The following is a 15,970-nucleotide window of genomic DNA, read 5'->3' as shown; positions in this document are numbered from 1 at the left end:
TGTACTGGGGTTTGAACTCAGAGCCTGAAGCTTACTTAGGAAGTCTCTTTATCACTTGAGCAACCTCCCCAGCTCTTTGTGCTTTACTTAGTTTGTGGATAGGGTCTCACTTTTTTTTTGTTGTTGTTCAGCTACACTGGACCATGATCCTCCTGTATAATTCCTCCTGTGTACCTGGGATCACAGATGCATGCCACCACACCTAGCTTATTGAGATATAAGGTTTGGTAACTTTTGACCTGAGCTTTCCTTGAGTTTCAATTCTCCTGCTATCTGTGCCTGCCATGTTCAGTCTACTTCTAGGCTAGAAAATGCAGGATATAAATAACAGCATTCACACACTTCTTTACTCTGTGACAGAGGCTGTTCTTTAAAAACAAAATAACAACATGCACATTCAGTTTAATCCTCCCTAACATCTCAGTAGGCAATAACTTCTATTGACTCATTTGTCAAAAAAAAAAAGCTAGAACATGGTTGAGCACTTAGCCTAGGACTGGCCCTGACTGTTCAAGTCTTCTAAGCCACGGTGATGCCTACCTTGGCTATGGCAATGTAAGTGGTAATACATGTGCTACTTGATACCATTCCTAACTTAGCAAAAGCTAATATAGGGGCATCAGAACCAGTAGGACACAATACCTCTGGAGAAAGGAGGTAGTCAAGAGTACCATCTTTCATGCTATCCAGTGCTTCATTGCTTGGGACAAAAATGGTATATGGTCCACCAACACCATCCTCATCCAAGGCATGTCCCATATTGGTTTCCTGAATTTAAGAGATAACATTTAGATGGCTGTAAAGCAATTGGGAATCACCCTATCTCTTTCCAATCAAACAGAGATTTAGGGTCCTAATGTGTACATCATCCTAAGAGAGTGACACCATGAGAAATATAAACAAATATAGAATCCCAAGAATAAAGAACTTATACCTAACACAGAAGGATAGAAAACTGCCAAGGGCCTTCCCCTTACCCTCCATCTTGGGCCTGCAGCATTGGTAAGCCATGATGGTGGCCCCATGGATGCTCTGAGACCTCAACCAGTGCAGATAGTGACAAAGATCAACAGTGTGAGACCACAGCGTGAGACCACAGCAACTACAGCCAGAAAACTTTCACAATGCTTCTGGTCATCCCAGAACCAACCGCCAGGGACAGCACCCAAGCCCAGGAGACCAGCACTGATGGTGACCCTGAGTGCTTGCCTGCCCTAGAAGGGACCCCATACTTGAAGAGGACAAAGAGGCTAGAGCCATTCCTCATCCCCCTCAAACTCATCTGTTTGCAGAGGAAGACAACCAGGATCAATACTGGGACACTAGGACCCTGCAACCTCTGCAGCCCTGGCAGAAAAAACCTGATCTGCTGAAAGACAGCAGGGAAAATTTCCCCATACCAGTGGGCGCCTGCCTCTTCTGAAGCTCATGCCCAACCAGTGTCCTGAACCCAATCCCCAACCCCCACCCCAAACTAGAAGTACATGGGAAGTGCCCCAGTCTGGTATTCCAGAAAGGACAATCTCCTGCATTGCCCTGAGAGCATGCCTCCTCTGAGGCCCATGCTTGTTCCAAGCAGATAGGGACAAAGTGTAATAGTGCACCCCCACCCCTGTCTTTAGGGCTCAAACACCTCAGACCCAGGTGCTGGAACCTTGCTGCTTCTGGCCCCCCTGGAAATAGATGCCAGTCCAGGATTCTGGCCAGAATGAGCCCCTGCACTACACCTAGTGGGAATCTGCCTACCCCAGTCACAGAACCCAGCCATGCCACTAGATGGCTGTGTGCCACAGAACCCGGAGCATGCCACAGTGTCTAAACCTAGGCCAGAACACCAGACTTCCCTGCACACCACAGAGCCCCAAGAATTGACCAGGATACATCATTACACTATCTGAAGATGGTCAAAGGCAATGGATCTCTGACAGAGATCCATCCAGCACATCACACTTTACCACCACACTTCACAATAACACGAATGATCCTGACAGTCCCTGAACCCAAATGCATAAATCACAGCAAACAAGTACAAAATCCACGAGCAATTAAGACAACAAACCAAATCTAAAAGCCAGTAGCAATCCAGGGAGAGATCCTAGTGAGAGCAAAAGGGAAGAGATGGGGGACAAAAGAACCATTAAAGTTATGAGAAGAGAATTGGCGGACAAAATAAAAGGGAATATCCAAAAGCACATAAAAGAATGCAAGGATGAAATGACAAATATACAGGTCTCCCAAAAGACATATAGAGAAAAATAGAAATGCTACATACTTGATTACAAAGAGAAAATTAGCACCAGGAGAACTGACTTCAACAAAGAACTTGGAAGCATAAAAGATTTGATGTCTTTATTAAAAACCACAACTGAAAGCCTAAGCAATAGAGATAGAAAATAGAGTATCAGGAGTTGAAGATAAAACCGAGGAATTAGAACAATAAAGGAAAAGACATAGAGAAGACAGAACATAACAAAGGTAAATCTAAGAATTGGCATACTTAGCTAAAAGATCAAATTTATGCATAGTTAGGATCAATAAGGGGGTAGAATACAAAACTAAAGGAATCGAAAAAACCTATTCAGTAAAATAGTGTCTCAAGAGAGAGAATCTCACCCCCAAATATACAGAACTTCTGGTAGACAGGATCCAAGAAGAAATATTTCAAACACATTGTAGTGAAAACTCGAGACTTAAAAAGCAAGGAATTAAATTTAAATTAAGCAAAATCAGAGAAAGAGCTATCTTGCAATAGAAAGAAGATCAGAATCACTGCAGATATCTCCACAAAAACTCTCAATACAAGGAGAGTCTGGAATGGTATAATTCAAGTCCTGAAGATGAACAACTGCCAACCCAAACTGATGTATCCAGCAAAGCTCTCATTTACAATTGATGTGAAACTAAAACGTCTTATGACAAACAGAAATTAAAGGCATGCATGACCACTAAAGCAGCATTACAAAAAATACTAAAGGGAAGCATGTATTTGAAGAAAACAGAGTCAAGGAAATTCATTAGACAAAAATAAATCACTGGAAGACTAGTAAACATGGAAAGAGGAAAGAAGCAAAATACAGGAAATCAAGAAAATGGCAGGAAACGTGACACATGTCTTCATAATAACCTTAGATGTTAGCAGGCACAATTCCCCTACCAAAAGAAGAAGAGCAGCAGACTGGATCAAAAAACAAGATTTATCCATTGCTTGTCTCCAAGAGACCTATGTCACAGTCAAAGATAAAAACCAATTCTGAGGGAAGTGATGGAAAAAAAGATCTTCCATGCAAATGCACCCTTCAAGAAGGCAGAAGTAGCCATATTGGTATCTGAAAAAAAATGGATTTTTCATTCAAATCAGTATGAAGAGACAAGGAAAGTCATTACATGTTAATAAAAGGAATGATCCATGAAGAGGAAATCACCATTGTAAATATTTATGCACCAAACAATGGAGCACCTAAATACATTAAACATCTTTGAACTTACCGACCATTGACCTCAACACAATAACGGGAGATTTCAATACTCCACTCTCATCAAAGGACAGGTCAACCAACAAAAGATAAGCAAAGAAGCCTGTAAATTAAATGGCACTATAACACGAATGGTACATACCTCCAACAAAGACCTGAACTTGTTATATCTTGGTTGTAGCATCATCATTATGGTTTGCTGAAAAGACACATTTTGCTTTTAAAAAAAGTTTTAGGAAAGAGATTTAGGAAAAAGAAACTCTATCATTAAGAGGCAGATGGCAGAGGTTACATATTATATGTGCATATGAAAGGATCTGCTCAAATTACCACCCATTCTTTTGTATTGGGGTTTGAACTCAAGGCCTATGCTTTCTAAGACAAGCGCTCTATGGCTTGAGCCACATACCCAGTCCTTTTGGGTTTCTTTTCCAGGTAGGCTCATAGTACTTTTTCCCCAGGTTGGACCTTGGATTGTGATTCTCCTGTTTTGTCTTCTATATAATTACAATTATAGGAGTGGGCCTGGCTTGAATTTTGAGGTAGGGTCTCACTAAACTTTTTTTTTTTTGCCCAGAGTAGCCTACAACCACAAGATTGATGGCCTCCAATCTCTACTTCCTACATAGCTGGAATTTCAATAGGCTTAAATTTTAAAATTTTTAAAAAGAGGTTAGAAAGTATTCAGGCTTTTCTTACATATTTTGTATGCCTTTCTTGCCCTATCCATAAAGACTTTGAATTTTATTTGAAAAATAGCAATTCTATCTCTTAGTTTGAGATCTTCCTGGTGGAAGAAAGGACAAAGTACATAAGAGAAACACAGTTTTCCAGAATGCAGCCAAGGCTGGTAGATTTGGCGGGGATGGGGTGGGGAATGGGGAGTGGAGGGTGGTGGAGCGTCACATTTCCCGCAAGTGTCTCACCTCAGTGTTGCTCTCAAATGTGGGCTCTAGGCTGTCCATGGCTTGGTCAAGGATATGTATGAGCCCGTTGGTGGCAACGATGTTCCCCTGTATAATTGTTACCTTCTTTTTGCCCCCATAAAGCTTAAGACTATGTTGGCCATTCTTAAAAAAGGAAAAAAGAAAAAGCATTAGAGCATTGTTCTGGAAGAAGCTCCAAGCATCAGTGGACCAAAAAGCCAAAAGTGACGAGTCCTTGGTCCTGGCCCTTCATGGCTTTGTGAGAGTCTGAGCAAGTCATGTGACCCAACCAACATGAGGATAAAGATATCTTCTTGGTTCTCTTCATGTAGTTCCCATTAAGGTTAGTGAGATAAGGTCATGTGACCATCACATACACAACACGGATAAAGCTTAATTGGACATGGAAGGGGGGAAAACCAAGAGAGGCGGTGGGGGGATGGTAATGGGGACCAAGACATGTGGAAGGGTATCAATGTATGTGAATTAGTGCACCTTCTATCTGGCAAATATCATGTAACCCTTTTATTAAATACAATAAAAATATTTTAAAAAAAATGCTCTCCTCTAATATACCCTAGGTTCCAGCTGGGTGGGACCATTCCCTTTGCTCTAAATGCATGGCTTGCTTTAGTGTACTACACAGGAAAGGCATTTGGTATAAGTATTTGCTAAAAGAGCAAGTAATTCATGGGGACCAAGACACGAGAAAGGGTATCAATGTATGTGAATTAATGCACCACCTATATGACAAATATAATGTAACCCTTCTTTTAATTACAAGAAAAATATATGAAAAAAACAAGTAATTCCTTCTCCTTTCCAGCAGACCATGCCAAGTGGAGACTTGTTGAATATTTGTTAAATGACTATAAATGAGCTAATAAGAAGCATGACCTAGGAGTGTAAGAAAGTGACCTCTTTTTGTGTGTTATTGATGTATCATTTCCTCACTCACGCTATCCATCTATCGTCTATTATTTATCTTTCCATCAATTCATCTATTAATCATCTATTATCTACCATCGATTTAACCATCAACTACCTATCTATTTTTTGCCTATCTGTGTATCTATCATCCCTCTCTGTCCACCTTTCCATCATTAGACACACACAATATAGCACACTTTGAAGGTTAAGGTTTTGGGTTTTGGAGTAGACAGAGAGTGCACTCTGGCCTCTAGCACGTACTGTGTCCCACAGGAAAAGCAGAGACTCTGACAGGACCTTTCTCATGTGCTGTTGTGAGTCTTACATGGATGCAAATAAATATTTGTCCTGGTAGTCAGCATAGACAGAGCTCTCAGTGATGTAGCAAGCACAGCTATTAGGCGGTTTGAAGTAGTGCAGGCCAAAGACACACAACACAATGTTGATGAGACCCTAATCCCCCAGTCATGAAAAGGGGAGGGGCAGGTTTCATTTATACAGCATGGCTGGACACCAGTAGCTCATACCTGTCATCCTAGCTACTGAGGAGACTAAGATCTTAGGATTGTGGTTCCAAGCCAATCTGGGCATGAAAATCCATGAAACTCTTTTTTTTTTTTAATTGCCAGTCCTGGGCTTGAGCTCAGGGCCTGAGCACTGTCCTTGGACTTTCTCAAGGCTAGAGCTCTACCACTTGAGCCTCAGCAACACTTCCAGCTGTTTTCTATGTATGTGGTACTGAGGAATTGAACCCAGGTCTTTGTGCATGCTAGGCAAGCACTCTACCACTAGGCCAAACTCAAGGCCCCTATGAAACTATTACCAGAGAATCAGAAGTGTTGCTGTGGTGCAAAGTGGTAGGAAGCTAGCCTTGACCTGAAGTGCTCAGGGACAGAGCCCAAGCCCAGAGTTCAAGCCCCATGACCAAAAAGAAAAAGAAAAAAAGAATACAACACTAAGGCATTGGTGTTGACAGATCAATCCAGTAACCAAAATAAGCACGATCAAAATCAAACAGATGGAACCCCTTTATGTATGTACCACCACACCCCTCCCCATGGCCTTGGTATTGCTCTCTGCTACTTGTCTGACCAACAGAGAATAAGGAAAGATCTCTGTAATCCTTCACTAACTCCACACACAAATGACAGAAGGCTTTGGGCACTGGCTTGGCAGATGACCTAGCCTTGCAGCCACCTAGGACCCCAAGAAAGATGATAACATCCCATGGCAACAATGTACATGATTGTAGTCCCAGGGCAACCATGACTTTCTTGAAAAAATCGTGACTGGGCCCTAGTGAGAGATGATAATCAACCAATCAAACCTCTGGCCACCATCCCATGCCTTTGGCAGGATTGTTTTATAACCCTGCATACTTGAAACCCCTGCTCCTAAAGCCCCTGTCTAGACACTGAAGATGGCTCTGCCTCTTCCTGTGGTGTGCTGGGGCAGTATAGGAAAGCCTTTTTCTGCTTCATCTTTCTTGTATCTAATTTGGCATACTGGGGGGAGGGGTGGAATTTGACACATGGAAGCCCAGAGCTGGGCTTCTTGGCCTAGAACTCCAGGAGTAAAACTCTGAGATATGCTCACCCTGTCTGCATTGAGGATCTCTCCAGACTTCCCAGTCAAGGTGTAGAAGGTGTCTGTGTGGTTCATCTGCTCAGTGCTCATCTGTCCAGCGATGATGTGGAGTTTCACAAAGTACTTAGCAGCTTCCTTATCCATCAAGAGGGCTCTGACCTAAGAAAAGAGGGTCGGGGGACTGCGGTTTGCAAATGCATTTTCTAATGCATCCCGAGGGTATCCCGAGGACTATCTTTGAGTTCTTTCTGGTACTGATTGATGGTGCTTTTCCAGAGTACAGTCCTGAGTAGGATGGGCCTCAAAGAGGGAGCCAATGCCTGGAGACCATGCCTGGTGGCTGTCAATCATGGGAGCTGCCCTAGACTGGATACTGACATGGCAGGGCCAGCCCAGCAAGGTGCCAAGGGGAACAGAATGGTATCAGGTACCCAAAGATCTACCTCAAGTCGAGGAAGAAAGTGAGAATGAAATACTCTGAGGTTTTATGGAGGTTGGAACTTAGGGTCCTGTATTTGCCAGGCAATGTTTTGTCACTGGAGCCCCAGCTCTACTTCTGGCTCTTCGGTGGTTTACTGGAGATAAGAGTCTTACGAATTTTCCTGTCCTGGCTTTGCTTTGAACACTGATCCTCAGACCTCAGCCCCAAGGATTACAAGTATGAACCAGCTTTAAACAGAAGAGGATTCAGCCTGTTCGGGCTTTCTGTGTTAGCCCCTGTATGTAGGTGATTTTATATACTCACATCAGATGCTTTGAAGGCCCTGTTTGCTGGTAGCAGCGCAGTGAATGGTCCCAGGCTACTTAGTGGCCAAGCATATACTTCATCTTAGGCGTGAAAACAACACATATAGGAAGGAAATGCCAACGGTCATCAGAACATGGAGTGAGCCCAGGCAGGACCAGCACCATCACTGTTTCCTCCCTTGTTCTAATTGCTATGCACAGCCCTGGATAAACGATGAGACTCCCTACCCAGTAATCTTGGCCCTGACAAGTTCCATATAAGGCCCGAAGAGGTTCCTTGCTGCCACAACCTTGGCTTCCAGGACATTCTGAAATGAGCTGATCAGCCTCACAACCAGGTCCTCTGACAGCCCCAGAGCCCCTGACCTGTGCCTGGCTTTTGGAGGTGTCATTGTTTCAGTGAGCAGTGATGAGCTCTGGGTTCTGTCTGGGGCCAGCTCAAAAGAGCTTAAAGCTGGCCACTTGGCATCCTGCAATGTTTATGATTTGAATGAAGGACTTCACATCTTTCATTTTGTACTAATCTTGCAAATGATGACGCTAGTCTAGTTCATTGCTGCAGGGTAGCTGGGCCAGCAGGCCATGCGCTGTGTTCTCACACCAGGAGGCAGTGAGGACCAGCACTCTGGAATGAAGAGGGAAACAGGACTCTTCCTGGGAAATGTTTGAGGGACCAGGATGCAAAGGATACCTCATCACCCCTTCAACAATTTCATAGTCTAAAAGTCCCCTATAGAAAGGCCATGAGGAGATGACACATCATTTCCAGACCCATGCTGTGCCAGGAAGCTAGATTCCTTGTAGAGCAAGATATTATGCAGGCGTGCATTAATATGATGCCAAGAAAGCATGGCATTGGCTTGGCTTGTAGATTCTCCTCTACCTGTACCTCCTCCTCTTCTTCTTCCTTCTCTTTTATAAACCCAGAGCTTCCTGTACGTGCTCTACACTTAGGCCAGTCACAGGGCCCCTTTTATGTTTTTATTTATTTATTTATTTGTGGGTCATGGGGCTTGAACTCTGTGCCTGGGCACTGTCCCTGAGCTCTTCAGCTCAAGGCTACTGCCCTACCCCTTGAGCCACAGCCCCACTTCCCATTTTCCAGTGATTAATTGGAGATAAGAGTCTCACATTCTTTAGTGCCTGGGCTGGCTTTGAACTGTGATTCTCAGATCTCAGCTTCCTGAGTAGCTAAGATTACAGGCGTGAGGCACTGTGCCCTGCTGTTCCATTTTATTTTTGACATAAAATCTTCTTAGCATTGGCCAGGCTGACCTAGAACGTGTCATCTTCTTATCTTTATCTCTCAAGTAAGTAGGATTATAGATATGTACCATCATGCCTGGCTAATATGTTTTTCACTTTGTGGGTACATGTGTGCTTTTGGAGAAGTTGTCTTTGGTGACCAGTAAATACTAACAAAAATCCTGATAGTAAAAGGCTTCTGTGAATTGGTCAGGTCTATGGGGTTCTTGGTTTGGTTTTGTTAATTGGGTAAATTTGTGTTTGATAGATGTCTAATTCTATAATCAGTTCTAACTATGCATTCTCAAGGATTTGCAAGCAAACACTGAGGATATTTTAAATGTTCACCTTGCCTGGGGACCTTGCAGTTGATGTAGGTAATTTGCAGTGTCAGAGCCATAGGTTATACAACCCAAACCATTTCAGAATTCAAATGATATCTCTGTAGAGGAAGGCATTCCATCCTTAGTGCCCATCTTTGCTCATCCTCACAGTACCCGTTAGGTGAAGGGTCTGTTTCCTAAGTGGCTTTTATTGTTGTTGCTGGTTTATCTTTGGTGGCTTCAGGACCCTAGTCTCAGCTTTCTGCCTGTGAATTCTCTCATTGCTAGACCTCCTTGAAAATAGCTGTCTCCCTGGAAGCAGCTGTCGACTCTTCCCTCCCACCTGCACAGCACCTCCCTAAAAAAAATGCCAGCTCCAGCGGATCAGCCTTGCCCATGCCCTTCTGCATCCTTGTGTCTTATTGACATCTTGGCCCCAAAGATGGATGCCATTGGGGAGGAAGCTTCTGTCTAGAGCTGCATACCCAGGAGAGAGATGAAAGAGGTCAGACTTCCTTGCCATTTTCCTCTGGGCTCAGTGTTTAATTCTCTGAGTCGTTCCATGATATTTCCATAGCACAAAAAGCCATCACCCATGTACCCTTTCCGGCAAGTGCATCTGAAGAGAAGACAAAAATCACATTCTCAGACTCTTACAGCCATGGACTATGGAGATTACATAGTCCCATGCCTCCCTTTATAGCTAAAGAAACAAAGTCCAGACATAAAGAAGACAAGGCCAGGGGAGGGGTAGGCAGCAAGCAGTCAAGGGCAGAGTACAGACTGGGCCTTCCAGAACAGGATGGCTAATAAATGAGGCACGTTTTATAAACACCAGATATTTTGGGGTGCTCTCTGCTTGAGTATGTGAATCTGTGATTCACAGATCATGTAGCAGGGTGTCCGCAGGTCAGGTCTATAATCCCAGCTATTTAAGAAGCTGACATCTGAGGAATGAAACTCCAAACTAGCCTGGAAAGAAAGTCAGCTTCAATTATCCAGCAAGAAGCCAGAAGTGATAGAGCTCCAGCCTTGAGCGACAAAGCCAAGTGAGAACACGGGCTCCCCCCGCAACCCCGAGTTCAAGAAGAGAGAAAAGAAAGGAAAAGAGAGACACACAGAGATGCAGAGATATCATGCAAAAGAATCATGTTTATCATAACCGAAGCTTCTGGGGGCCCGCTGCAGAATTTCTACTGAAACCAGACTACAGGACAGTAAAGTTGCTGAACTACTGATCAGCTCAGGACACGCTTCCTCAGCTCCTCCCTTTTAGCCGAGGCCTTTCTGTTGCCTCTGCTCACTGTAGCTCTGGGCCCTGATGTACGTGCTCATGTAACGCTTTGGGGTAGCAAAATGTGCAGCTGTTATTTTATCCCAATCTGTGTGATTGTGTGACTAATAGCTGCCTCCCTGCACAGTGAGAGCAAGGGTTCTGATGGCTTTGTGCAGCAATGTGGTGTATAGTTGGTAATGAATCCTGGTAGAGTAGGAATTGAATTCCATAGACAGAATAAACAAAAGAAATGAGTGAATAACTGATGAAAGTCATAGAAATTTTAGATAATGGTTTCACTGCCTAAGAAAGAGTTCAATATGTGTCAAACAGTGTTGTGTTAGTAAATGTTGAACCTCCAGGTCTGGGAGTTGGGATGGGAGCTATAATTGATAGCATTTTCCAGTTTCCACAGTTTGCCAATTTTCCACCCTGGCCAATTTCAACCATTAATATGCTATCAGTAAGCTTGTGCGATGCCTGCTTTCGTGCTCAGCTGGGTGTGAATAGGGTTGGTTCCTGCCAGAGGTGAGAGTTGATAGCTGGTAGAGGTTGACAAGGCGCATAGGAAGGTGACATTTGCCAGAATACTGGAGATGAGGTGGGGATGGTGGGAGGGGTAGAGCAAACATGAAGTAGGAAAATGTTCCAGAAAGGATTGATAGAGGGAACCAGAGAAGAGCTGTGACAGGGTTGTGTGCTCATTCCATACCACAGATGTGACTCATGAAGAGCCGTGGAATCCAAGTAAGCTCCACCCTCACGAATCCAGTTGTGCTTCTAAATATGGTCCCACACAAATCTTTCAACCAATTTGTAGAATGAGCTATGCAGAAGATGTCACCTTTTGCCTAGAGAGCTACAGGGACCTCCTAATTGGGCCTTTTGCCCTTCACATGCCCTGAAGACATCATCTCCCCCTTTATTGTGGGGGGGTTAAAGAAACAACTTTTAGTTGAAAGAGGGCAAGTGGCAGAGCTGGGATGTGAACACAGGTGTTCTGATAACAAAGTTCTTTCTTTTGCATTCCAGTGAGCACATTGATCCCAAGATCGACCTGGGCAAATCTCCACACCGAAGGCCCTTCCTTCAAGGAAAGGACCGAGGTGACATCGAGCTGCTCCATTCACGGTTTCCCTGGTGTGAAGATCACAAAGGGCAGCATGAACCCTCTTCCCAGAGGCCGATGACCATGAGAGCCAAGTGAGGGAAGTCTAAGGACCTGGGTTCTGACTTCAGTTCAATCACAGATTCAAACACAGCTCCCCAGCATAACAGTCTTGCAGTGTTCTTTTTATGTAGTGCTCATGTTCCGTTTGCTCATTGTCAACCCCTCCATCCTTGAGTTCACTTATATATAGAGAAACTGAGGCCAGAGAGAAGGTGTCACCTTCCTAAGGCCAGGCTTATGGTAGATACCGCAGCCAAGTCCAGATCCTTAAATTCCAAATACTCTTCTCTTTGTACCACCTGAGCTTCATCTGCCTAGGATTTTGCTCACAAAGGCATTTCCCTCCCAGTAAACCTCCTCTTCTGAACCCTGAGTCCAGGAAATACCTTGTGTGCTTATTGACTTTCTCAGCCTTGTTCACATCCTTCACAGGCAATACTCCTGGACATTAGCAGTCAAGCTCCTGCAATAACCACACCCAGTTGCTTTCTCAGTCATGTGACTTCTGTCTCCTCCACCTGACCACTTCATTTCCCGGTATCATACTAGAATGCTCTCGTGGTCATTATAAAGGAAGTAACTGCTGGGTGCCTCACAGATTAAACACAGACGTACTGAGAAGCTACTGTGCTCCTTGTCCCTATCTACCGGGAGTAGATGGCTGAATAAGACACATTTCCACTCCTAGAAAGAAAGGGTCACATTGACTGGTCATCACATAGCTCATTTGGAAATGATATCGGTGGGAAACTGAAACTTACTCTGGTTGGCCTGGTGCGATGGTGGTACAATTTGCATTCCTGTGACACGGATTATTTGATGCACAAATGTTGATCATACTACACCCCACTCCAGGTACAAAATTGTGGTAGTGTTTCTTACACTCACAGTGAGACTTCCGGAGACAAGGAGAGAAACAAGTTGTTAGTCTCAGATGCCATTCTTCTTCAATCTCTATTTTTGTTCTCTCATGAAAGGCAACTCCAAGGACTAATATAGTAATTCCCATCTGTAATCCTGGCTACTTGGGAGGCAGAGATGAGGAGGTCTGTGCCCAGGCAAACAAGCTAGGGAATGGCAGATTCCACTTGTAATCCTAGCTATGTAGGGAATATGGGTAGAGGACTGTGAGCCAAAGCCAGTCCCAGGCAAAAAAAAACCCACAAGAACTTATCTGAGAGAATAACTAAAGCAAAAGTGGGTTGGGTGTGGCTCAAGTAGGAGAGCAAGTATGAGGCCCTGAGTTCAAACTCCACTGCTGGGGGTCCTGGGAGGAAAGCTAAGTCTAGACAAGCCTGAATTATGGGCTTAAGGTAAACATTTGCTGAAGTTTCCAGAAATGGGAATTATGCTTATATATCTTACCTGCTGGGAAGATGATGACTCTTGTTTATGAAGTTTGACCGTTTGTTTCACTAACCCTTGACCTCATTGGCTACATAATTCCTGGTTGTCTTTGTTTTATTGCTCTGTGCATAACTTCTGTTTTTTGATTGTCTTTATGCAAGCAGAGATAGATATTCAGATAGAACCCATTATTATTGCTCTAGAGATAAAGGTTTGCAACCTGATGTCCTAGCTAACAGATTCTCTGTATCACTACTGGGATTTGAACCTGAGCCCTCCATGTTATCATTTGTATCATGTTCTCATCCCTTTTCATTTAGTTATTTTTCAGATACTGTCTTATAATTTTTGCCATTGGTCTCCTATGTCTCCCTGTGTACATGAGGTTATAGATGTTGACTGGCTTATTTCTTGAGACAGTGTCTCTCTAATTTTTGGTTCACTAATTTTGGTTGGCTTCTAGTCTTGCTTCTCCTGCTATCTACCTTCTGAGTAGGTGTGAGTTACCCTACTTGGTTAAAGATTTCCTGATTGTCATAAAGGAAGGATCTTGGTGCTGCTAGAAATCAGAGATTCTATTAAACATCTTTAGTTGTATACTTAGCTGCCTACCAACTCAAGAAAGAAATATTCGTATTGCTCAGTTTGAAAGGCCCTGTTCAGCAATCCTTCAATGACTGGCTTCTATGTGATCAGCAGGATTTCTAAGACTTGAACGTCTACCAGGGGACCCATTTCTAAAGAGACAAAGCCCATTTTTATTTTGGGGGGGAAGGTTGGCTGTGGGGCTTGAACTCAGGGCTTGAGTGCTCAGGACTCGGAGTCACAAGCACACTTCCAGTTTTACTGACAGTTAATTGGTGATAAGAGTCTCACAGCTTTTCCTGCCCAGGCTTTGAACTGTGACCCTCACTCAGATCCTCAGCCTCCTGCATAGCTAGGATTGCAGATGTGAACCTCCCCTCCCAGCACCCAGCACAAAGTCCATCTTGAATCTCACTCCTCAGGGCCTTGCATGCAGGACATGCCATGAATTTTCCCTACAAAGTTCTTTATTTGAAGGACGAGAATTAGATGATTTGAATTTTTCTGAAAAAATAAAAAGAAATAAAACCAACACTAAAAATCCTATCTCAGAAATGGGGACAATATTATGATATGCTCTTTCTCCTTGGAGGAGAAGTAGGGTGGTTCTGAAGACTTCCAGAACTTTCCCCATTGGGTTGCTGATAAACTTGCAGGGGCCCTGCAGCTATGTCTGGGTAGGAACACAGTCTTGTCTTTTTCTGGTGCAGCATGACCTCCCTAGCTAGAATGAGTGTCTTCCATTGACCATTTTGATTTGCAGCTATGTATACAAGAGGTGTCTATTAAATGCTTGGTGGACGAATGTGCCGTTAGGGTCAAGATCCTTCCAACTGGATGCCTCAGCAAATGTCTCCAGGCTCAGGTTGACTGTCATTAGTCAAGATCAAGGTGTTTAGAGGGCAGTGTGCCATCCTGGCATAGAGTTAGCCTGGGTGTATATAGGTAGCTGCCTGTCTCCTTGGCTCACCTGGCCTGGACCATCATATTTGCACACTGTTGACCGTGTAGGGCAATTTCCAAAGTTAGTCTGGCAGGGGTCTATTGGCAGGCACACTTGGCCATCCCCGTGGTAGCCTTCTTGACAGGAACAACTGTGCCGGTTTGGTCCCAGGTAGGTGCAGTGAGCATGAGGGTGGCAGATGTTTTGTAAACACGGGTTGATGGCTGGAGAGGCAATGACAAAAGGAGATGGATATTTAGCTCACTCAAGAACAGGAAGGAAACATGGGCTGGTGGGAAGCTAGAGAGTTTTAAGAAAGAAATGTTTCATCCCATTGCCTTTTAGACCACTTCCCATACTAAACAGATTTAGACATGGCTGCTGGAAATTGTTACTATAGATATAATGGCAGAATCATGTGTCAAATAGCATGAAAGAAGACACTAAGGCTTGTAGGATTTATATTATGCTCTGGGCCCTGTTCTAAAGCATTGATCACATATCAACCAATCTAATTCTTAGGATTATCTCCTAAGGTAGAGTCCGTTATTACCCTATCTGATAGAAGGGGAAAAGACAGTTTAAAGGTCATGTAGTTGCAGTTGATGATAGATATAGGTTGGGAGCCCGGGCACTGAATCCTGAGTTCATCTTCTTCATGGATGCACAGTAGCGCTTTCCATAAAGAGAATAAACCCACAGAGAAAGAAAAGAACATTCATGGTCATACTGGTTAAAGTAACACGGCAGTGTGTAAAGTCTATGAGTGTGCTTAGCGATCATAAGAAGCTGCCACGGAGAACCACCCATTAGAACCACCCATTGAGGGTGATCACCAGATGAGACTCGTGCCTGGCGCTTTTGCTTTATGGCTCAGCTACATAGAGAGCTCTGGAGGTCACGTGTTAAGTCATTTGCAGGTAGCGGTGCTTTTCCTGTGCACCAGTGGGCAAGCTGGTGTGGAGGGGAGCTGTACTCACGCTCGCATTTTTGGCTATCACTTCTGTAATTTGGGAGGCATCTGCACTCCAGTTTGCTTTCATCTTCGCTGGAGGGTGAACATCTAGAATTTTCTGGGCACACCAAGGCGGCACACTCAGGCACAGCTGTATAGAAGATTGTTGGGGTATAATGCATTAGGAAAATACCTGTTCAAAACCCTTTTTATTAAAAAGTAATTGAGCTGGGCATTGGCGGCTCATCCGTGTCATTAATTCTAGCTATTCAGGAGACTGAGATCTGAGGATCACGCTTTGAAGCTGGCCCAGGCAGGAAAGTCTGTGAGACTTTTATCTCCAATTGACCACCCCAAATAGCCAGAAACAGAGGTGTGGTTCAAGTGCTAGAGTACCAGTCTTGAGTGAAAAAGCTAAGAGATAGGGCCTAGGCCTTGAGATCAAGCCCCAGAACCAGCAGA

The 15,970-nt window shown here is 44.0% G+C and overlaps 1 protein-coding gene across 1 annotated transcript in view; it reads right to left on the bottom strand.

Moving 5' to 3' along the window:
- Stab2 (stabilin 2) overlaps positions 1-15,970 on the bottom strand; it is a 139,527-nt gene that overhangs the window by 84,666 nt on the left and 38,891 nt on the right. Inside the window, exons 7-15 of the mRNA XM_090353973.1 lie at positions 15,534-15,659; positions 14,581-14,777; positions 12,440-12,573; positions 9,717-9,850; positions 7,662-7,744; positions 6,926-7,075; positions 4,400-4,543; positions 3,616-3,672; positions 643-768 (exon numbers count right to left, since the gene is read on the bottom strand). Of these exons, the coding sequence (XP_090210099.1) occupies positions 643-768; positions 3,616-3,672; positions 4,400-4,543; positions 6,926-7,075; positions 7,662-7,744; positions 9,717-9,850; positions 12,440-12,573; positions 14,581-14,777; positions 15,534-15,659 (1,151 nt within the window). The remainder of the gene's footprint in view (positions 1-642; positions 769-3,615; positions 3,673-4,399; positions 4,544-6,925; positions 7,076-7,661; positions 7,745-9,716; positions 9,851-12,439; positions 12,574-14,580; positions 14,778-15,533; positions 15,660-15,970) is intronic.

This window comes from Megascapheus bottae, chromosome 2, assembly GCF_031878675.1.
Source record: "Megascapheus bottae isolate mThoBot1 chromosome 2, mThoBot2.hap1, whole genome shotgun sequence".
In the NCBI taxonomy this organism is placed as follows: Eukaryota; Metazoa; Chordata; class Mammalia; order Rodentia; family Geomyidae; genus Megascapheus; species Megascapheus bottae.
Note: the sequence above shows the minus strand (reverse complement) of the source record. Positions and strands in the feature narration are given on the sequence as shown.